This window comes from Zootoca vivipara, chromosome 9 (assembly GCF_963506605.1).
Source record: "Zootoca vivipara chromosome 9, rZooViv1.1, whole genome shotgun sequence".
Classification (NCBI taxonomy): Eukaryota; Metazoa; Chordata; class Lepidosauria; order Squamata; family Lacertidae; genus Zootoca; species Zootoca vivipara.
The window spans coordinates 9,890,241-9,914,204 of record NC_083284.1 but is presented as its reverse complement, the minus strand read 5'-3'; the positions used below and the strand labels follow the sequence as shown (position 1 = coordinate 9,914,204).

General features: G+C 43.3%; 2 protein-coding genes across 2 annotated transcripts in view; one reads left to right on the top strand and one right to left on the bottom strand.

Moving 5' to 3' along the window:
• Positions 1-850: 850 nt before the first annotated feature.
• Positions 851-12,328, bottom strand: GRSF1 (G-rich RNA sequence binding factor 1). The gene is made up of 10 exons (XM_035103085.2): positions 11,875-12,328; positions 8,824-8,980; positions 7,490-7,645; positions 7,247-7,390; positions 6,301-6,436; positions 5,331-5,506; positions 5,079-5,200; positions 4,128-4,263; positions 3,186-3,272; positions 851-2,114 (listed from the first exon to the last, which is right to left on the bottom strand). Exons 1-9 carry the CDS (start codon positions 12,184-12,186, stop codon positions 3,211-3,213), a joined length of 1,401 nt encoding a protein of 466 aa, XP_034958976.1. The 5' UTR covers positions 12,187-12,328; the 3' UTR covers positions 851-2,114; positions 3,186-3,210.
• A 4,107-nt stretch (positions 12,329-16,435) lies between these two features.
• The window catches only part of MOB1B (MOB kinase activator 1B), a 32,667-nt gene continuing 25,138 nt past the window's right edge, over positions 16,436-23,964 (top strand). Inside the window, exon 1 of the mRNA XM_035103093.2 lies at positions 16,436-16,638. Coding sequence (XP_034958984.1) covers positions 16,625-16,638 — 14 coding nt within the window. The 5' untranslated portion in view covers positions 16,436-16,624. The remainder of the gene's footprint in view (positions 16,639-23,964) is intronic.

Below are 23,964 nucleotides of genomic sequence, written 5' to 3'. Positions count from 1 at the left end.
AGTTCCAGCTATAACACTACAATTAGTTATTCTTTACTCAGAGTAGAGCCACTGAAATGTAATAGTTTACCCTTCCCAAGCTGTGGCCTTCCAGGTAACCCGAACCACCGGCCCAAAACAACTGGAGCATCAAAGGTTGAACAAAGCTGCTGTAGTCCTGGCTCTAGACTTCATTCTCAGGGAAGACATGGTTAACCAGTAGCACAATTACATCCTTGCAGCTGTAGAGAAGAAAATACAGCTGCAAGCAAGAGGAACTGTAGAGTATGTCTGCTTACTAAATTTTACTTAGTGTAAACCCATTGAAATAAATGAAGATGGCTGTTAGGTCCATTAATTCTCATATGACTGAAACTAAAGCATGTAACACAGTCAACATGTTGATGTACACAACAATTGCCTGTTCTGCTTTATTTTAAAAGTCTGATTTAACAAGGGAGCATTTCACTATGCATTTTAAAGTGCATGGTCCTTGGCTGCTTCTGTATTTCAACTGATACCAAGATTAAGAGAAACAGGGAATTGGTGAACCACTTTTGATGGAAGGTTCTTGTGCTTAACAGCTCAATAGCAGACACTACCTTATATTGTGGCAAACTTGCCTTTGTAGATGAAACTATTTTTATGGAACTTTTTGTATCGTCTAGTTTTCTATAAACCCTAGCTGCACTAGGGTTCTACTGATCGTACACAAAACTGACCAGCACATTTACTTTTAAAAGTAGCTTCTATGTATAGTCAGAAGAAAGGTGTGGTTCTTAGAGGTCTTATGGTCAATGGACTGGTATTGCCTTTGAAAGCTGTGTTGAAATGTGTCAAAACCAGATAAAGAACCCTGAAGCACAGTGTCTGCATTAAGAAAAAAAGCTTTCATTTATTAAGAATAATACATTGACTTGATCAGACAGGCAAAACTAATAAGCAATGTTTAACACCTACTTGTCTAACACCTACTTGTCACTATACTTAGTGGTAGCAGCAGCAGTTGGGCTCAGCTTCACCTATCAAACTTGCTGGTCTCTACTATGAAAAGAACAGATTTGTACATAGGGGCCAAAAGCACCTGGCAATCTTTAATCACCCATCTGAAAATCCTTTAATTGCCTAGCTAGTTTAGCTGAAAAGCTGAAGTATGGGCACTAGCATTTTAAAACTTTCTGCGTATGTTAGCAACCATATACTTCATATTCATCTGGGATTTGGGCGCACAAGTATATGCTGGCAACGTTATCAGTCCTCGCGCATGTCCTGGCAGAACCAAGCAAGGTAATGGTAAATTCAAACCGTTCACATGGTAAAAATCAGTTTTCATGTAAGGAATTAGTTGGATCCAAGGGCTGTTGCATCAACCTAACCATCTTACTAGGATGAAGACTGAAAGCATTAAGTCTTTACCATACATATGACAATCTGCTAACTTCCGAGTTAAATGTTAATACAGCTGAAGCTACTTATGGAGAAACAGCAGTTTCTTTATAGTCAGTATTCAGCACCCTATCTAAGATCTGACCCAAAAGCCCCATGCATGCTCTGCTGAGCATATGCTGCAATTCAGCTTCCCTATCCTAGTCAATATTAAGGAACTTTCTTTGTGGTGACCCACAGAACTCCTACCATGAATTACTGCATCAGAGCATTTCTGTCATTAAGTTCCATGTAACAGACTGGTGCAGATGTAACACTGTTCTACCTACCAGAGATAAGCAATTTGCAGCAGGCTACAGAATCTCACACTTCTCCCCCTAACTTTAAATGTTGAGTTGGCATTGAAATCACAGCCCACTTCTATCTTGCTTAACCAGAGTGAAACAATCAGCAACGCATCTGAAGCATCCGTGCTTTAGAAACTGACATTTATGTAACCCTGTGATCACAGCTTGGGCCCCAGTCTACCAGGACATGTAACAAGAAGCTTAAGGACAGTTCAACTTTAATTTTGGTTTTAAACAGATCCTGCACAAACGATTTGTGGGGTTGCAGCTGCAGCTGCTAGATTTACTTTGAAAGGCAATTCAGGAGAAAAAGAGTCCTTTAGAATTTTTCCTTGCCGGTTACGGGAACACCTATATTCCAGCTCTAGGAAAATGTGCAAATGAAATGCATCTTGATTTATCCTGTTGGGAAAGAGGGTGTTGAATTAACAAATATGAATACAAGTCATCCTGGCCCAATACCCTCCTCTTTCTTTAGCTTTCAAATGTAACACAACAGTAACATGCTGGGTGTCTTTAGCATTTGGAGAATCTCAACATTCCTTATGCCTGCAAATATAGGCTTAAAAGACTATGAGAGCAATAATTAGCAGCAATATTAGCCCAGGGAGGTTTCCAGTTGTGAAAGAGCAAAGCTCCTTCTTCTTTTCTAGGATTAGCACAGCAGACTTAAGTCCTGAATACGAGATCTCTTATTAGTGCTGCTCTAAATTTGGTTGACTGCTTTTTTATTATAGCCAACTCTACCACAAGGTATTTAAATGGAGAAAATGTTCCAAAAGAAAATCACAATTTACATGAGAAGAGATTACAAAAGAAAAACAGAAAAAGAATTACTGCTTCCACTAGAAAATACCCTTTCAAGTTTCATCCTGAATGCATGAGCACAAGCAGAGAAGAGCTTACAACCACTTTTTCCAGTATAGGCTTCTCAAGGCCATTTCACATGGTTACCTCATGAAAATCCCCAAAACCACCAGTTCCCCACTACCTTACTTCTCTAATATTGTGCCATTATTTGCTGTTTGCATTTAAAAGCCTTGAATTAAATGGAGTAACCAAAAGGTTTAAGCCTGAAATTTCCCACTGTATAGCCCACATTCATGGAGAAAGACTTAGCAGTGGCTACACATCATCATGGCTGCATCCTGCCTCCGGGATCAGAGACTACAAGCCTCTGAATGCCTGTTACTGGGGAGCTGGATACCCTCATGACCTCCAGAAGCATCTGATTGGCTGCTCTGGGAAACAAGATGCCAGACTAGATAGGTCTTTGGTCTGCTCTACCAGGGCTCTTCTTGCATTCACATTTTGCCTATGATCTCCAAATTCAAGGCCTTGGGCTGTATATATTGGCTATGATTTGAATCTGGGAAGTTTTAATTCACTGCAACTACAGATTGGATTATCTCTACAGATGCTTACTTGACAGTCTGATTTCCTAGAGAAATTCAAGTTTGCCTTAACACTCACCTATACTTTGGGAATTATGCCATCGTCACTGGCAACCATTTTTTCTGCTTGGTGATGAATTCAGGAATAATTCAATGTATCTATGCTCTGTAGGAGAAAGAAACAGCTTTACTTTTCCATTCATGCTTTGAAATGTTTGTGCAGGAAAAGTATGCAGCAATGCACATCACTTATCAAGCACTAAATGCCACCATTTACCTGATACCTACATCACTGACCTCAGTTTTCCCAGAAAGCCAGTTTATGGCAGACACAGCTGCTTAATGTGGTCCTCCACAGCTGTGTAGTGACTTCTGGAACTGCAAACAAACAAGACCTGCCTGCAATGCCTTTTGGAAACTGCTAGACATATACTGATGTGCAGTGTCATCATGTAAGGATTCCTCACTTGTCATCAGTAGCCTTGCAACTAAATATGAACCATGATTTTACAAGGCTCATAAGGCACACGCAATGCATCACAATGGTTTAATACTTCAAAATGCAGTATTAGGTTTTAAAAACAACAGGTTCAGGCATTGTGCTGCAGTAATCCACTCACCCCAGCAAAGCAGCTTGCAACTGGGATGATCAAAAGCGCAATTTTGGACCCCAACTTACCAAAAGGTTTTTTCTCATTCGCCCCACTGGAAGACCTCTTGCTCCCTCTAACTATTTGCACAACAGGATCATCTGAATGCTTCTGGAATATTTTCTTATACTGACTCTCAAGGCAGGTGTGGGAAGGGCAAAATAGAGAACCTGTCATCTTTCTGTTCCAGGCAGTCTACATCAGAGGAGGACATCTTCGCAAGGAATTTTTAAAGTAAGGAAAAAATATATACCTTCTCAAAGGGCTCTTGCTACATACTCCTCCTTCTTCTGGTTTGACACTGCTGTACCTCATCATTCCTCATCATTCTAATCCTGTGTCCCCAAGGGAAATACAGAAGTTCCACTTACGCACGTTCGACCTGTTCTTGGCCATGGCTGCAATCGCATCTTCATGTGTCTCAAAGTGAACATCCGCTTCTCCCGTTGCTTTCCCGCTTGAATTATATTCCATAGTGATCCTCACCGGTTTCAGGGGAGCAAAGAACTTTAAAGAAGAAAGGCATGTGGGGTGAAAGTCAAGATTTAATTATCAGAATCTGAAAACCAAGACCAAGCAGAAGCAGTGGAATTACTGTTCTATATTTGCGACTAGCAGTAATGTGTTAAAAGGTCTTAGCTGCTGTCCAGACATAATAAGCCAAATTGCTTGTCGCACAAAGCTGGGCTTGTTCCACAACTGAAGCTTACACACTTTGCATTGTCATCAAAAAGCTACTTTGGACATGTCCTGCTGAATTTTTGACTTTTTTTTCTTTAAAAGTGAAGACCATGCTATACCCCAAACTGCTTTTGAAAAGGTCCTCAGTTCAGAAGCTGTTCATCATGTGAGATTGATGTTAAAGAAACATAATCACCACTCTTTTCATGTGCAACTAAGTGGTTCTTAGTATTTTCCTAAAGGCCAGGAATCAGTCACAATCAAGAGGGGGAGCCTAATTAGTACTGAATGAGTTGCAGGCCAATAAGCCCAATCCTCAGGTTTGTTGAATGTGAGTATTGCAGTGTTAGCATCCACTGTCTCAATCCTCTCCGACTTAAAAGTTGAAATAATACTCTAATGTGCTCTTGATTTTCCTGGTGGCACAAGCTTATTGGGAACAGGTCACGAGTAGTGGCATTCAGGAGAGAAGTGCAGGGATGAATGAGTTTTAGAACATTGTTTGCAGAACTGCTTCAGGCTAATCAGGACTTGTAAGTTTCAGTGACTGACAAAAGCTAAAATTCCCATTTTGAAGAATAAATACAGCAGTTCCTAATAAAATTGTTCAGGATATTTTAAATGATATTACCCCTACGTACATTTATAATATCTTGTGCAGTTGCTTGAAATGGCAGACCCCTCAAATGAACAAAGTGAAGCGAGGAGAAACTCCCAGACTCCGACACATCCCGAGGCTTTTCAAATGCTTGCTTAAAAACTTCTGTAAAGTGAACAAGGCCAGAATGAATGTGTGCAAATTACATCTGTGTCCTGTCTGCCTCTCTCCAACGTGGAGGACATAAAGAGTCAAGTCAAAGATGTCTCAAATGATAAGTATTGTATGGACTTACCATTTTCTTTATCACTTTCATACGTAGCAGTCGGTCTTAAGGCCTCATTCAACTCACTTTCGTCAAAAACAGATTCGGAATCTTGTTTCAGAGTGGGATAGCCCATCATCTTGCCCCGGAAAAAGCCATTGTGTGTTCGAATTTCACTCTTTTGGCTTGGGAATATTTCTATGTATCTATAATGGGTTTTTTTAAAAAAAAAGTGAGAAGAGTTAGATCAGGATTAATATTTCCCAAATACACAAAGGCTCAGTTCAGACAACAAGCTCCTGCACTACTACTCTTTTCCAAAAACCAGAAACAGACAGACAGGGGAACGTATTCAAATCTATGTAAGAACTAAACCAGAATGTAAACCCAGGTCTGTCACATCCAAACTACAATTAACTTTTGTGTTGAAATTATGGCTTACAGGGAAAGTTCAAGCCTTTTGTTTGCCAGCTCAGATGTAAGAGCAAACAGTTAAATGCAAATGCAGAGAAAACTGGAGTGTACGAGGGGATGAGGGAGTAAGTATACAAGCTCAAGGTTCATTCATGTAATGCAAAACCATTATTTATTACATGTGAACTAATTCAGAGTATTTTCTCTCATTTATTTTCTTGACAAGCTTATAAAGCAAGTCAATATTATTCTCATTTAAAACCACAACTGGAGCGGAAGATAAGGCCCTGTTGACATCTACCATGTGAAATCCATGACTGACACTAGAATTCAAACCCAGGTTTCTCTAGTCCAATATCCACTGCCAGCTACTTCAACACATAATACTGGAATGTATATATGTAGGTACATACAATAACCCTCTCTCAAGTCCCATCCCTCCTCACAACAACCAATCCAGCATAATGTTTTGATTGGGGGAGACAGCATACATCCAACTTCCACCTGCTTTTTTTTGAAAAAGTCTCTTTTAAAAATATATATCCACCGCTCCTCTCGTGGATGTTATCTTCCAATAGCAACATACCGGTTCCCAATTTCCTCCTTATGCTTCAACAAGGCTTGATTAGCCATCTCAGGGGTAGCAAACACCACAAATGCTTCTCCCGTTTTCCTTCTTCCCCTCTGGTCCATGACAAATGTTATGTCGACTATAGTCAAACCTGCAAGAGAAGGCAATTCAGTAGCAGCAGGGCATATTTTGCTCTGTTCTTCCTAAGAGGAGCAAAACATGAACTCACGCTCCATGATAAAATTGCACGTCAAAGGCTGCCTTAAATATAGTGGCACTAACACTTTAGCACTTGCTTCTTGTACAATTTACAAACTGATGCAAAAATGTTATGGATGAGTCTCAAGAGCCTGAAGCTAAACATACATGAAACAAAAGACTCTCCTGTCTCTACCTGCATCCCTTTTGACCTGCTCCCATTCAATTTAAATACACACACACACAAGATATGCAGGAAGCCCCCTAGGGCACTTGCTCATACAGCACAAAATTAGATAAAGCAGATTCACTATGATGGAATGTCCAGCTTTGCTTCACTGCCAGGTGTCAAACTAAACCTAAATGTGAAACAATGCATCCATTTAATTCTACCCTGTGTGACAAAATATCACCACCACCAAAAAAAAATTCTGAATTATTCTGTTACTTGACTCTTCTGGGAAAGAACAATTCCACTAATGCTATCAGATCATCCTTGTACAGTATCCTCTTTATCAGAATTCTTCCTGATCTGAAAAAGAATTTACTCATAATTCTTCCTGATCTGAAAACAAGGAGTTTCCAGTCATATCTAAACCTGCTTCTGCATCCCCCCCCCTTTGAGTTAACTTTTCCTGCTCACCCTAGAAACCCCATTTGACACCTCCATACCAGGTGCACAACAAACAAGAATCCCCATTTCATTAGACAGCCCAGGCTCACAATCACTTGCTCACATAATCACTACTCCACGCAGAATCACCTGAGAAGAACTCAGAAATATCCATTTCATTGCAGCTGTAGGGAAGGCCTCTCAGTCTCACCACTCCATCGTTTGTCACAGATGTTGAACTGGAGTGCAAGCTCTTCATGATGGCATCAACATCCTCATTATGTATTTCAAAAACTGCAGTAGGAAAAAAAAAATACCCACAAGAGGCAGCGTTCGAATAGTGGAATGAGTTCTTGAATCATACTTAATGCCAAGCAAAAAAAGGAAGCCTACCTTCCACATAACGCTGACCCAGATATCTTCTGTGCTTGTCCAAGGCGTTTTGCACATCCTGTTCTGACTCCAGTTCAACCAAAGCATCTCCTCTGCGTTTGCCATCTCGGTTTAAGAGGAAGTGGATGCCATTCACACCATTTCGAATCTTGCTACCTACAAGGTTATTAAGTAGGCAGATGAAGGAACTTCAGGTGCCTTCTTTTCTGATTCAGATGCAATGGGACATTTTGATGTTTCATACCAGAATGCCACTAAATTCCCCTCCACCCAAGGATCAAGGCCTGAATGAGGTAGCCCCATTTGGAGGACTTTCCAGTATCTCCAGGGTTGTATTAAAACAGGCATAGGCAACCTTGGCTCTCCAGATGATATGGAACTACAACTCCCATGATCCCCGACCACTGGCCCTGTTAGGTAGGGATCATGGGAGTTGTAGTTCTAAAACATCTGAAGAGCCAAGGTTGCCTATGCCTGTATTAAAAGCTCCAAGGATTCAACATCTCACTCAGCTACAGAACTGGGAATTCAGTATGTTGGCACATCTACTGCTACTTTTAAAGATGCTCTTCCATGGTGTGCCAAGTTATTTATAAACGCTCTGCGCTTATTAAAACATATAACAATGATTAATTGCTTTAGCCAATGAGTACGCCTAGGGAATTGTGAGCTTCTGAAAATAGCCTTTTTACAGGCTCCACAACCAGAAGCAGCTCTACAGAAATGTAGGCGATCAATACAGTTCTGAACAGATTCAACAGAAGTACACAGTTCCAGACATATTGTACCAGCATGGAAATCTAAACTTAATTAATTGGTTAGCCAGAACTCCTAGATAGTTCAATTCAGCATATGTGCCTCACATTAGTGTACGTTGCCTTATTTACTGGAAACATTTTTATCCTGCTCTACAGCTGAAAAGGCTCTCGGAGCTGCTTAGCGATCAATACAAATAAAGATGTTCCCTGCCCTCTCATGGGCGTGGGGGAAGCTGTCTCCTCCTAAATCAAGTAAATAAATAAAAATACTTAACTAAAACTAGAAACTGTAGAAAGATTTTAGATTTTTCTGAGCACTTGAGTGTCCTGCCCCCCCCCACATAAATCCTGGCTGTGCCCATGTGCCCTCTAGCTGAAAGAGAGAAGCTGCTTTAAGTGCATTGGCAGGGAAGCTCCCCATGCCTCTCCCTCCTGGCAACCTCAATTCTGACCAGCCTCCCTGCCCCCCAATAAAAAAAACCCAACATGCAACATTAAAACATGCATTTTATGTGATTTGTAGTCCAGACCCTTAGCCATGTCACCATGTGGTGGTCAGGGGGAAAAAGAAATTACCTGAAAAAAAGTTGAGAACATCTTCCTCGGTGCAGGAGTAAGGCAGACCCTGGGCCCGAATAAGATACACATCATCTTCCTCGCCATGTGACTTAGTTGGAGATGGGTCATACTCTGAGAGAGGCGGATATTCATCATGAAATGGAGGGCTGTGCTCCTTCAAAGAGAGTTGTTGTTTCAACATTATATTTGTAACTAAACATATAATCAGGGCACAATTTATCAGTCAGGAATATAGGTATCTGCCTCATGCAGAGTCAAACTATTGGTCCATTTAATTCAGTATTATCTAGACCGGGGTGGGACCCATGGACCTATTTAGGCCTGTGAGGCCATTTCAGCCAAGCCATGCCCGCCTTTCCTACACCTGACGTCATACACTGAAGGAGCACTACTTGCAGGGCTTCTTCCACACTTGAAATCAGCCTGTTTTCAAATCACATGGGCAAAATTGGTCACCTGACATCACTGCAATGTGATGATTGGACTGAAGCATGTCCCATGCAGGGACCAGATTGCTTAAAAGGCACATGTGATACTCTAACAAGGCTCTGAGGCATGTCCTCAATGTCACAAGTGTGTCTCTCCAATGGGATGGGAAATTTTCTCAGCACCAAGGTGAAAACACATTATGATCTGGTTGATGAAAAGAGTTTATGTTATGTTACATATTTTCTGAGAGCATATAATAATAAATAATAAATTATTATTATTAATATAATTTGAAAGGAAAGCAGAATTGAAGGAACAAGGGTGGCGTCCTTGATTACTTTAAATGACTCTCAATCAAGAGTGTGGATTACAATTGCTGCTTTAATCTTAAATATGCACAAAGAGTGGGGGAAAATAAACTTTCCTCAGTTACTAGGACCACGTGGTGAAGCAATGGGTACCTAGCTGAATTTGGATGTTTCCCCTCAAACACCTGAGGGCCAGGGTTAGTCAACAATTAGGTGAGATTGACGACTCGGCTATACAGCTGCAAATAAAATGTTTTAAGTGTGTTTGAAGTGCAATATGCAATGTGACACTAGATGGTGAGCCTTATGGAAAATTCAATGTATTTCTAAAAACGCTTTTTAAAAACCAAACATTTTCAGAACGGTTTTTTAGGTGCGCAGATTCTACCTCACTCACATACTGGCAAATCTAGGCTGTGCCATTATAGCTGATTGGGAGGTCTTGTGCAACAAACCCACTTCTCCAAAAGATTGGATTTTTGGTGATAAGCAAAAAACTGGAAAAATGCCCTGGAAAGGGCTGGATAACACTTGCTTTGCTGCAACTGCTATCTAACCTCCCCACAAACAAGTCAGAATGAATGCCCATTGAATGATCATGTCGTCTAATGTCTCTGCAAACACATCCAACAAACCTATCCAAGAAATAGGTTGTCTGGAAGTACCTCCAGTGTCAGCAAAGCATATTTTCATCAATTCATGAACTGGGTATGTTAGAGATAAAGGCTCCTAACAAAATTGGTGGATGAAGAAAGAAGGCGGCTGCACGGGTTTCTCCAGAATTAGAAATACTGTATTAGTTAAGTGATGCATGTAGGGATTTGGGATCTATTACTTATTTAGTTATTAATTTATGTCCCAGTCTGCCTTCCAAAGGTGTTTAGGGTAGCACCCTCACATTAGGGGGGTCACAGCTGGGCAGCTAGCAGTGCTGTTTTTTGCATGGCCAACACCATACTTCCAGGTGTCCAGCCCCGAGGCTTCTCCTTCTCCTTCCATGCTAGGTCAGAAGTAGGACCTCACTTGCTATCTTCCAGTACAAAAGGTCCCTTTCCCATCCAGAAGATCTCCTCTCCCAACCTTACCCCCAATGCAAGAATGCTCAAGAAGCTTCTGTAATATCACAGAAACTGGTGTATTCTCATTGCACTAGAAAGGGCAATGGGGCGACCTGAGAAGAAAACCCAGCAAACAGCACCCAGGTATCCTTCCCAGCTGGTCAGCTCCAGGAGAGAAAGAACACAGAATATCATGGTCAGAAGGACCCCCCTCAAGCAGCTTGGTTGGGGGGAGAATTTCCAAATCCCCTCTGGCTACATAATCTGGTCGCCCCTTCAGCTGCAGTTTAGGAAGGGAAGCGGTTTCTTCCCAGTCCTTCAGAATACAGCTTCGCCCTGGGAAATAGGGGGTGGGGAGCTTCTCTAGAGACTGTTGGGAAGAGCAAGCAATAGCTGAAAGCAGCAGCTCCCAGAGGTCTCAAAAGACAGGATCACTCTGGAGAGATAAAAAAAAAAGCTTCTCCCATAACTTGGATTCAAACGCTACCCCCCCAAAAAAACCCTGTTATAAGGCCTCTACACCAACGTGAGTCTTTATTTGTGTTCCTGTGCTTTTAACTTCAAAGTCTGTGTTCTTTTTTCCCTTTTAGTGATGATATCCGCTTTTCATCTTGCAAGATATGCAAGAGCTTGCGCAAACAGCTTTTGAGGGTTTTTCTGTCCTACAGCCAAGTGGCATATAAATCTCAGGAAATGATCCAACCAATAACATCAGTTTGGGGGAGCAGTATTTTGGCTTTGTGTGTATGAAGATATGTATGTTTGTATGTATGTATGTATGTATGTATGTATGTATGTAAAATATCTCACTGCCTCCATTTCTTTCCCTTCTATTTGCCAGGAGGTGATGGGACCAGTGGCCATGATCTTAGTTTTTTTGATGTGTGTTTGTGTGTGCACGTGTGTGTGAGTGAGCAAAAGGAAGCCGAAGCCACGCCGTCCAGGAAGAGTCCCAATTCCCACTCAGCCATAAGGCAGAGTCTGTCTCCCTCAATCCACCCCTCCCAGTCCACCTCAAAAGGATAAAAAGAGACCCCCCCCCTGCACTCCTTGGGATCAAATGCACGAACTGTCGAAGGCGGAGTGCGGGGGGAGTGAAACACTACAAAGTGGTATAGAAACGAAATAAATAGCATTCCTCTCACGCGCACACTTTTGGGAGGCTGTGTGTGGAGAACCATTTCCCAAAGGCACCCCGAAGTATCGGGGGGGGGGGTGTTCCCCGTTTCCCCTCCCCTCTGGAGAGCCCTTACCTGGCTGTAGCATGTCCCCGCGAGGGCCGGAGGCAGCAGCGAGCTCCTCAGGGCGCCGAAGCCGGGCAAAGGCCCGGCGGAGCCGGCGAACTCGCGGCTCTGCGTGGCTGCCCCGAGCAAGAACAGGAGGCGGCGGCGGCCGGAGAGGCCGAGGGAACCGGAGGAGGAGGCGGAGGCGGAGGCGGCGGCTGAGGAGGAGACTGAGGCGGCGTGGCGCAGCGGCAGGCAGGCCGCGCCGGTCTGGCGGCAACTGCTGCAGCTACAGCCGCAGCCCCGGAGCAGCGCGCCCAGCACCCAGCGCGTCCCGGCCATGGGAGGAGGCGAAAGCCCCGGCGTCGTCGTCGTCGTGGTCTCCGCAGCTACCGCTGTCGTCGCCGCCGCTACGAAAGCCTGAGGCACATGCGCGGAGGCGGCAAGCGGCCTGCAGCGGAGCCACGGCGGATCTGCGTCAGGAGGTGGCATCCTAAGAGGCCCCTCGCTCGCTCGCTCGGCCCGCCCCTCACGCCGAGGCCTGGGCCTCGCGTGAGGGAACTTGGGAGGCGGGAGAGCCTCGCTCCTGACAGGCGCAGCGCGGCGGCGGCCTAAGCGAGGCCTAGCGCTGTGAAGGGAGGGGGGACTCTGTTCTCCTCAGAGCGGATTTATTTGGGGGTGGGGGTGGGCTCAGGAGAGAACTCCCCCCGCAGCTTTGGGAAAGGGGGTCGGCCAGTAGAAGGCCCTGTCGGGCCCCACCACTTGAGGGAATCGTGCAATTGTATAGTTGGAAGTAGGGGAGCCAACTCTTAGGGGCCAAGGTCCCTTCGCGTCCTCCCCCCTCAATAAAATAGTTGAGGGAGCCGGGCCCCCACCCCATGGTTGATGGGCATTGCCATTCAAAGGGTATGTGTGTATTGTGATGGATTATGTGGTGTGGGGCCTACCTGCCCCCCCCTTAATATTTTACTCAAGTTGGCACCCCTGGTTGGAAAGGACCTTAGGGTCACTTAGCCAAAAAAAACCCAAGATAATGCAGGTTTGTATGTAGGGCGCTGAAGGGCCTTTGCTTGACTGATGATGGACTAGAAGGTGCATTTCTGTTTGAGGACGCCTCCGATTTGGGTAGTCGTTCGAAAAGTTTAAACTGCCAACAAGAAGATCAGTGAGAAGCAAATGACAACCTCGAGTCTTGGATATACAATTCCAAAAACATGATGAAATGAGCTATATATTCTCTTAACAAGTCATCTCCCCCCCCCTTCTCAAAATAGAACTTAATAGAGTACATACCAAATCTGTAATTGCATGTTTTTACAATTTTTATGCTACCATGTGTGACTGTCTAATAATCAACTTTTTATTGGTTCACAAAGCCTGAATAGGACATATCGCAGCCAAAGGGTTTTGTGAATGTTCAGCTCTTATGGCCATTCCAGAGTACTTCGTTATGCCCATTTGGTAGACTGGATAACCTCAAATGACAGATCTGATTTAGCGTGTCTTAACAGTTTGTGGTTATGTAACACTGCAGTAGACTACCAGAGCTTCCCATACTAGAGTAAGCATCTCAACTGACCCGTAACCCTTTTCAGTATGACAGTAACCATACGGTAGAAACAGAATTCAGGTTATACAATTATCTCACATGGCAGTTACTGAGCCAAAATAGTACTGTTGGTTTGCTGCAGTAACAATTGGAATTTAATATATACTGATATGCAAAATATTTTAAGTGAATAGGTCTGAATTTTTAGACTGTTTTTTATTATGCTTCACTGTGGTTCTCTGTATTTATTGTATTTATATAATTTTACATTCCAGTCCTAATCACACTTATTTGGAGGCCAGGCTTATTGATATCAGTGGAACAGCTTTAAGAAAATGTGTTTATGTTTGCAGTAAAGGGGCATACCCACCCAAACAAAAATCAGTGTTTCCATAGAACTCGTCAAGTGGATTCCCAGATCAGGACATTTCACTTCTTCAAGGCTTGGTTAGGTATCTGATCTGCTTCGATATACATTATTCACATGTGTAATAAAGGTTCAAGATAATGAACATTAATTTGCTTCATAGTTTGTTCCCAGGTGGGAAAGTTTTACCTGAAATAAAGAGGCAAATGCTGGAAATTAAACCAAAGGCCCAAGAAAAAAGTGAGATGCTTAATACTGGTAGAACCAATTATTAACAGGCAAAGAACATTGGCTTCATGCTACAAAGGTACAGGTTTTTTTTTCTGCTACCAGGGAGGTTCCTTGACTTTTATTACATGTTAATATCTAAAACAATCAACTACTGCTACTTTACAAAAAGACACACCAAAGAACATCTCTCGGATTAATTCAAAAACATATCTGATAATCTGGTTCAGAAAATAGAGTATTTAAAAAAAATTATTTATGAAAGATATGTATGACTAGCATTTGAATTTCCTCATATTTCTGAAGGTAAAGAAATAACAAGTGGCTTCCCCATTGATTGATTCTTTTTTAAATTTTTTTAAATTATTTTTCTGTTATTATTAATGCACAATAAAAAAGCCATACATCAAAACTGAACAAAAAACAAGTAGAAATAATAATAAAAAAGTAAAAAAAACAAAGCATTATAACAAAAAGAAAAGAGGTCTTTTGACTACAGACCTGACCTCCCGTCTACTCCTTAATTGAATTACAGTACATATAACTTATTGCTGGTAAAAACTATTATCATGGTTTAACTGATTCTTGGTTTTTCTTTGATCTTGCATCATTCTTGATACTACGACTGAAATTAGTCAAATGCTGCAACAGAGTTTAAACTTATGTAATTATTTTTCAAATATATTTTAAAATCTTCCCATTTTAAAACAAAGACCTGTTTTGGTTTATTTATTTTTTCAGACAAGTTATCTAACTGCATATTCAGTCAATTTTTGGATCCAGTCTTGCATAGATGGAAGTTTGTCAGATTTCCAATTTGCAAACCCCATTGATTGACTCATTCTCCTGTCAATTTAACATACAGTAATCATTCCTGCCAATAAGATTCAGCACAATCCATCTTAATAGTCTACATTTATAAGTGAAATAATCAAAATACATTTGGCTTTCCTAGCCAAAGATGGGAGACATGGGGCAATTTTTTTTGACATAATAAAATTTTGCTGCTTTGATGTGTTGACTGAAGATGGTGTGTACATGCATTCAAGGAGCAATGTGGGTCTTTTCAATCACCAGAGGTACTACCCACCACATCCCTTCAGGTACTAGGCAAGATATATTTAGCATACAAAAAGTCAGTACAACAGATGCCAAACACAGAGCCCCACCTCTACATCAGTAAATATTTTTCTATACTGTATACACATACAGTGCTGCAGAGCTATGAATACCCAGTTGAGGGTAAGCAGTTGAATACACTGGGATTTACTTCTGAAATTGGGGCTATAAAGCAGAATATAAGTGTTATAAATAAAAAAGGTGAGAGAGCCTGACCATGTTGCCTAGTTGGCAGATAGAACATGCAAATGTGCTGCCAGTGTGTGTGTAGCAGTTTCAGTAGACCTCTTCACCTTGCCTAGATCCCCAGCTATGGGAATGGGTTCATGGCAAAGGTAGAAAAAGCAAGGGGGAATCCACATAAAAGAATCAGTAAACCCACACTGCAGGTTCCCTTCAGCTGTACTTTCAGGAGTACTTTGCTTCCCTGAGCAAAGCAGGAAGCAGCAGAGACACATGGAGCAAAAGGAACCGGAATGCAAGTAACCCAGGCATTGCACCCCTTTTTCGGACACACATACGGCAGTCACGATGACACAAAGGAAGTGCAATAGGCTGACATAAGTCTAGGTAAGGCCAGCTGTTTCTACGGTAAGTTGTGCTGGCTTCCTCCAAATGGTATCTTGAGCAATGAAGAGCAATATTAATCATGTTGCACCAACTCGGGCTTATCACAGGTTGGGCAGATGAAATTTGGAAGAAGGGGCACGATGACTGCGTATATTGTGAAGATACACAACTACCGTATAAAGTTGTGGTCTGGATTTAACTGTTGGGAGCCACCCAGAGCAGCTGGGAAACCCAGTCAGATGAGTGGCATAGAATACAGTAACAACAACAGGTGTGTGTGTGTTTGTTTTGGGAGCTGTAGCACCACTCACACATTTTATTACTACGTACAGGAAATCGCCCTGCCAGGAACACAAGCTCCCATTTCCCCTCAGCTGCAGGCCAGGTGGAGGGAGGAAGCAACACCTGTTGAACGTCTGCCATGCAACTAAGCAGGGCTGAGATCTCTGCATTGCAGGGGGTTGGGCTGGATGACCTTCGGGGGTCCCCTGTCCAGCTCTACTATTTCACAAGGCCCAAGCGGAAGGCCGGCTTGTGATTTTAGTCAGGGGCGGCGGCTGGGTGGGGGAACCATTTTCGCTCCTCACAGAAACCCGGCGGGATGCCCGTGTGTCTGTGAGGGAGGAGGACGTTATGGCCGGCCTCGGCCGGAGGAGGCAGGAGAGCGCCGCCGCCGCCGCCGCCGCCGCACCTCGCGCCCTCTGAGGCGAAGGCAGCAAGGAGGCGGGAAAGGGCGACGCCGAGGAGGAGGAAGAAGGAGGCGCCCGCCCGCCGCAGCCGCCGCCGGCCTCGTCAGTCCCCGCCCCGCGGCGCTCGCGCTCCCTCTCGCCGCCCGCCCGCCCGTCCTTCCTCCCCTTCGTCCGCTGGGGCCGCCTGCCGCTGGGAGCCGAGCCGAGTCCCGCTCGTCTTCCTCCTCCTCCTCCTCCTCCTCCGCCGCCGCCGCCGCCATGAGCTTCTTGTTGTAAGTGCGGGCCGTCGAGGGAGCCCCTTTCCCCGCTTCGCCGGCAGCAGGGCCCAACTCGGGCTCCTTTCCTGGCGCCCGAGCCCCCCGGGGGAAGTGGACGGAAGCCCTTTCCGCCTCGCCTCCCCGCAGCGCCCCATGGCTCTGCCCGGGGGCCTTGGCTCTCCAACCGCTGCCTCCTCCACCGCTGGGGCTATTTTACTTCTGGGTGTTTACTTGCTCTGTTGCTTAAGCCTCTTTCCTCACATCCTTTGTGTTCGTGTGTATGCCTTGCCACCCCCACCATGGCTGGCCTCCTCCTGCGGCTCCCCATTTTCTCCTCCTCGCCCTCGGGCTCTCCCCAATTGTGCCCTCGCCCCTTTGCTTTCCAGCACGTTTCTTCCTTATGTGCTGATGCTTCCTTAAAAAAAAAAAACAAATCACCACCACCCCCACCGACCGCAGGAAAAAAAGGGGAAGTGCTTTTACAATATTTATATTTTCTGGTGTTAACGTTGCTGGTTCCCCTTAAATAGTTCCCCCATATTTATCATCATCATCACCACCACCACCTACTGCCCTTCATCCAAAGATCCCAGGGCGGTTTGTAACAGAAAAATACAAAATGCATATTAAAAAGAAAGCGTTATTTTTTTTTAAAGGAGGTTATCTCTTTGCTTGCTTGACCCTTTGATTTAAAAAGGGACCGATTGGTGGGATGGGGGCTTTGGGAAACCCCTTCTGTACCTCAGTGGGGGAGGGGAGATTTAACTGGTTCGCTTATGCTGAAATGGGAGGCTGATTTGTTGCGCCTAAACTGCTTCCTACCCTAAGTTTCTGTTTCGTTCCTGGACCTCTGGGTGCCTATTGAGCTAAAATGGGGGTGTTAGCATTTTGGAGGATATCACTGCTGTTGTCTGAATTGCCAGCTGTAGTCAAGTGGAGGAGTTCTGTATTATAGAAAATAAGGTGATTCCTGTTAATTGCGGAGTGAGAATGATGGTGGGGGTGTTTGTAATATCAGGTGCCCCATGTGCCTGCCTGTTCTTCCCTCCCCCACTGTCCCCTCTTGGACAGCAGCTTGGAGAGACTCCCTAGTGGTTTCTGTCTGTAACCATAAAATGAAATTGCATCCCCTAGTTTGTCTCCTCCCTTCCACCCCGTCTCAGGGAATACAGTACAGGAGTCTGTAATTAATCACCCCTTCTCCCCACCGGCCTTTTCTGTGTTTGAAAAGGCAGCAGTTTTTCCTCTTGAGTGGTTCTTGTGATTAAGATAATGGTTATATGGGGTATCCAACGTGTAGAGAAGGGTTTTTTTGGTGGGGGGTTGTTTTTTTGTTTTGCTGAGACTGACAGGGAACGCAGCTGGCTCTGTTACGTAGGGGGCTAGACATCTTGGACAATAACCCTGAGGGATCCCCTTCCTCCTTTTGTACTCTGGCCATTGATTGCAAATGCGTTGTGGTCTGGCTGCTTTTAATTTTTTGTTTTTTAAGTATCTGCTAGAGTGAAAAGCAAACTTTTGGTTTGCTTAAAATCTTTTTTTTTTAAATGCATATCTAAATTTAGAAGTAGATTGCATGGTACTTGATAGTCTTTTAAGTCCCTCTAGGGAACACAGGACACATATTTATAGTAGAAACTAAATTTAACATTTTGGCCTTCAAAATTGCAGGAGGGGCTTCTTTTGTGAAGGGTCTATTTGCTTTGAGGTTTTGAGGTTCAGCACAGAATTTGGAGAATATACATCTTCCATTTCCCTAATACTAAACTTGAAGAAGCAATTTGAAGAAGTTTATTGAATTTTATAGGCAAAGGCTACAGTCTTATACACAACAGTAAGCACCACAGAACATCCTGACTTTTAACACCTGAGTAACCCACATAGGATGGCTTAAAGAAAACCACATGAAAACTACCGTCTTTCCCACATTTTAAGACACCGTCTTATAACTTTTTTTCCTCAAAAAAACACTGGGTGGCTTATTTTCAGGGAATGTCTTACCGGTATTTTTATTACATCAGGAGCAGTGCCCCTCTTGCTCCCTGTCTCCCTGCGGGGCAGGACTCTTGACTGAAAGAAAATGACGGGCAACAGCCACCACCAAGCTCCATGAGAGGGAGTCTGAGGGAAGGGAGGTGTGTGCATCGCTGGCCCAGCCCTCTCTCCCCGGCCCTGGGATGTTCGTGAGGGAGGGAAGGAGCTCCTCCGAAGGGCTGCTCTCTCTCTCTCCCCTCCCAGGTGGGGACTCACTTAATAGCAATCTGCTACACTGGAGCTTCTTAAATTTAAACCAGTACAGTATAATGGAATCTATCTGTGTGATGCAGTCGTAGCAGTAGCCTATACTAAAGCAAATAAGGATCTCTACCAGCCAGCCAACTGCCCAAGACTTAAGAGCGAAAGTTCCAACAATGTAGCACTTTGTAGCACTGATAGCAAAGAGGCTACCGGCTGAGATACTGCAGAAAACAAAGAAGCCAGCTGAGCAGCAATTAAGATGGTAAATGGTAGCAATTAAGTAGCAATTGAGCCAGCAGAAAGCCGGGTGAGATAATCTGCTGGTCCTAACAACCCGTCTGTGTTTCTCTTACCCACAAAATGTTAACTTTTGTGTAGGGTGTAGGGCAGTGTTTAGCAGCTCCTAAACAGCGAGAAGGGGAAAGTCCTTAATCCCCAAGGCAAGGACTGCGCCACCGGCAGCGATCCCGGTACCGGTACAAATCCTTAAAGGGGAAGCTCTACAGACAAGCAATAGAAAGAAAAAAGAATCCTCACTTTTTAAAAGGCTATTAAAAGGGGGAAAGGTGGGGGGAAGCGAGAGGTGGGCTGTGTGTGTGTGTGTGAGAGAGAGAGAGAGAGGCGGGGGGGGGGGGAGAGAGAGACGCGCACACAGAGTCTCTCCCTAAAGGGGAAGGCAGCGTCTTCAATCGCCCCTCTTTTTTCCCTCGTGCTTTCATCTTCTCCCCTCCGCAAATGCCACTTTTCTCCTCTTCACCAAGCAAGCAGAGCTCACACAGCCTAGCTAAAAAAAATATATTTTGGAATCCTTTTACAGGTATTTTAAAAAATGCTTACAGAAACGGGAGGGGGAATCACGAGGCTGCAGGAACGGCTCTACGGTGCATTTTTACAAGCTTTTAAAAGAAATACGTGTCTTTGGAGCGACAGTAAAATGGGGAGAGATTTTTATGGGGGGGAGTTGGCTGGCGGGAGGGGGGAAGGGTCTATCACTATGTCTTATTTTCGGGTTATGGCTTATATCGCGCAACTGCTTAGAAATCCTGCTATGTCTTATATTATGGCTACGTCTTAAAAAGGGGGAAACACGGTACTTTGCTTGGTTCTTAAGCCTTTCAGTATAAAAGCTAGTATAAAATGCAGTTAAAAGCTACTACAAAGCTTTTGGACTTTTGAAGGATTGGCACATGTTCTGAAAAACTCGAAGCTAGTTGTGTTACAACTTGTCTTGCATTATAGCAAGCAGGTACTGGAAAGGACAGATGGGTGCAGACACTTGCAACATGAAAACAGCTCTAGATAGCAGTAGTTGTTAGCTAACTGACACATACAAAATGTGTAGGGCCCGTTCTGTTATTTGGTTTCCTAGTTCAAAAGTACAACCAAGTAATCTCCAGTCCTTGCTGGTTGGAGTGGAGGCAATCTAATTATGACAATCAACATAAACCGGTTAAGTGACTTACAAAATAAAACAGTGTACTCCTGGGAAAGGGAATGTTGGGGACTTAAACAAAATAATCACATTGTTGTAGAAGACTTAATTTGTCATGTTCCTGTAAAATGTAGTTGTGCTTATACATGCTTCCACAAACATCTGCAAAATAGATTTTTGATTAATATTGGGATGGCCTAGTCCTGTGCATATGCTTTAGCCACAGTGACTCAAAATGTTATGCCATATAGAGACTCAATCGTCTTACTCTTTAAAATATCTGGAATGGATTTGTGTCTATGCAAAACAACAACAAAAACACAAAAAAAAACTGAAGCAAACTTCCAGAGCCACATAACTTTCTTTGTGTGCATGTGGCGCCGTGTAGATAGTTTGGAAGGACTGTATTTTGAAAAGGAACCTAAAAACAAATTTATTTAAAACGAATGAAGTGTGTTTTCTTCAAAAAGGCAAAAAAAGAGGTGCTCTCATTTGGTCTCCTGGAGTAATGATCTGTTGTGGTTTGATGCTTCTTTCTATATAATTAAGGTCCATAGTAATTTCTGATTCTGTAAGCTCATGTTATCTTCATTCTGCTTGTGAAAGCCAAACTGACAGCTGCATTTTTAAAAGAACTCTTCCTGAAGTTTGAGACTGTCTAGCAATACTTGCTGTGCAGATATATCTGTGAGTTGGGCCCATCCACCCACCCTTGTAGAAGAAGAGGACAATAGATCTTCCATTTTCTTGTCTTTGGTTTGGGGTTTTATATTCATACCTGCCTTGGTTAGCAAACACAGAAGAAAACATAAAATATTTGGAAATGGGGAGGAAAGCTGGTTTTCTGATCTGCCTGTTCTTTTTGAGCTTTCACAGTTCTAAGAAAATAGATGTTGGTTCCTGTTGTGTTTCCCTTTTTTTGCATGAACGCAAGTGTTCAACAGAGATAGTGGCCCAAGTACATCATTTCTCTTCCGCATGGCAAGGCATGGGTAGCATGTCTGTAGCAGTGTTAAAAACTTAGATATATAAGCTAAGCCCCAAATGGCTCCTTAAACCAGGGTTGTAGTCGCCAAATGAAATGCCCAGTTGTCATTTTTGGGCCAGACAGCAAAAAAAGTCATATTTTTCAATATTTGGGTTCCTGAAATTCATTCTGATTGTGCAGATAAAATACAACAAATAGTATTCTTCAGAATGTGTTGTTAGTGTGTGAAAACAGTCAAGATCCAAGGATCCCAATCCATGCACCTCCGGATGTTGGAGACTTCAGGCGCCACCCTGGGGCCCAGGCATATTCACTTGATCACAAGTGGCTGATAGCCAGGTGCAAAATGCGCAAAATTTTGAACACTGGTGTGTTGTGGGGCAGCCAGCATTGATGCTATGAGTTGCTGTGTTTGTGCTGTGGACAGTAGTATTCAGTTGGAAATGTAGACTTTCAGATAGGTCAATTTGGCAGTGTTACTTCAAGAACAAATCACTGCAGAGTTGCAGAAACCATAGCCTGCAATTCCCAGGAAGATGTTAAAGATAGCTTTGGTAGGCGTACCATATGGCAATGTACCACTGCTTTTTAGAATTGCTTAAATTGCCTGCAAAAGAAACCCTTGTGAATAAAAAAACCCCACACCTTGCTTAAGCTCATCATATTTCAGTAGCCTATTGTTTTTTGTTCTTGCATTGGGTATCTAATTTATTTGTTTATTAAATAATATATGTCCGACCCTTCCTCTCAAAGGACCCCAAGGCTGCAAACAAAAAGTGATAAAACATCTTAAAAACAATTCCGACCTAGATGCAGACAGGGAAAGATCTCAAAAGTCTTGTTGAAAGAGGAAGCCTTCAGTAGATGATGAAAAGACAACAGAGACTGCTCCTGTCTAATATTCATGGGGAGAGAATTCCAAAAGAGTAGGTAGGTGCCACAACACTAAAGGCCTGCTTCCTCCACTATGCGGAACTGTACCTTCTGTTTAAGATGGCATCTGCAGGAGACCCTCACCTGAAGAGTTCAGTGATTGACTGGGTGTACAAGGGGCGAGGTAATCTTTCATGTATCTTGGTCCCAAGGTATATAGGGCTTAATAAACACTAATCAGCACCTTGAACTTATCCCGGAAGCTAATTGGTAGCCTATCTTCTAAGAGCAAGATAACCTTTCAACTATGTAAGCCTCAGTGAAAAGCACTAAGCTTATTTGCCCAAAACATGTTTAAGATATCTACGGTAGATAAAATGTACCTATAGAAGTGACACTGATTTTTTTATTTTTTTTACTTCTGCATCATATCTTTAGGAAGCCTCCAAGATTATAGATTGTTTAAATGTACATTTTAAAAAATCAAACTCTACGGCCCCTATTTTCTCTTAAGGCTTAGGTCTTCGCATTAAACAAATTTGTACGATAAGAACATTAAGATGGATTAAGATTCTTTATTAAGACATTTGCTCACTGAACAGAGAGTTCAAATGCACATCACACACTGTTCAGACCACACAAGTGTGAGATGTTATGGGGAAACTCTCTTGTCAGATTCTGCTCTCATTTTGCCTTGTACAGTATGTGGATACATGTTATGCCATTTATATACCTTTTCAGACTCCCTTTGGTGCTGCGTGGAAGCACATGCTCTTACATGCAGGAACTCATGCTTCTGTGCAAGCTAGTTAACTGGATATTTTATGCTTGCTTTTGAATCTGTTAATTGCTCCAAGCCTTTAGAACTGTGTATCCTGTGATATGGGATATGGTGGCGCTGTGGTCTAAACCACAGAGCCTAGGGCCCAGCTTACTGATCAGAAGGTTGGTGGTTCGAATCCCTGTGATGGGGTTGCTTGGTTCCTGCTCCTGCCAACCTAGCAGTTCGAAAGCACATCAAAGTGCAAGTAGATAAATAGGTCGGGAAGGTAAACAGCATTTCCGTGCGCTGCTCTGGTTCGCCAGAAGTGGCTTAGTCATGCTGGCCACATGACCCGGAAGCTGCACACCGGCTCCCTCGGCCAGTAAAGCGAGATGAGCACCGCAACCCCAGAGTCGTCTGCGACTGGACCTAATGGTCAGGGATACCTTTACCTTTACCTTTTTATCCTGTGCTACATCACACACACACCCTTCTGATCTCCTTTTGTACAATATTAATTTGAAGGCTTTTTAAAAAATCTAGAATAAAATGGGCTTTAAGCCCTTTGGGTACCCCATGGTGTGCCTTTTATGTAAAAGATAATAGCTAGCCTACTTGCCTCCTTTTTATAAAACTATCCCATGGGAGACTTGTCAATCACTTTTAAAATTATATACATGGAAGAAGCTGTAAATGGCCTCTATGTGATGACTCATCCATGTTGTTGCAAAGTTGTCCATGTTGTTGCAAAGTCGTCGCATTGGGCATCATGTAATTATTCTGCAAAGCTGCCATAGAATGTGGAAGGATATGAAGTGTCAAAGCTACATGTCTACATCAGTAGAATAATATCCACCCCAGGGCAGCAAGGACAGAGAAGCCACAGGATGGAGGCTGTTTTCATCTTTCTCTGTGCCTTCATGGCATTTAGCATGCCAAATATATGCACTTAGTCAGCAATGGTAATGTATAGGCCACGTTGACAAGCTGAACTGTTGTCTTTCCTAATGGTTCAGAGTAAGCACCGCTTTCTACATTATGTTACTA

Bases quoted from the DNA above. Each gene is read 5' to 3' on its own strand.
- GRSF1 (XM_035103085.2), bottom strand. From the start codon at position 12,186: ATGGCCGGGACGCGCTGGGTGCTGGGCGCGCTGCTCCGGGGCTGCGGC. The intron at 8,981-11,874 runs GTAAGGGCTCTC...CTCTCTTTGAAG, and splicing joins CGGGGACATGCTACAGCCAG to GAGCACAGCCCTCCATTTCA. The intron at 4,264-5,078 runs GTACGTAGGGGT...TCTTCTTTAAAG, and splicing joins CTGCACAAGATATTATAAAT to TTCTTTGCTCCCCTGAAACC.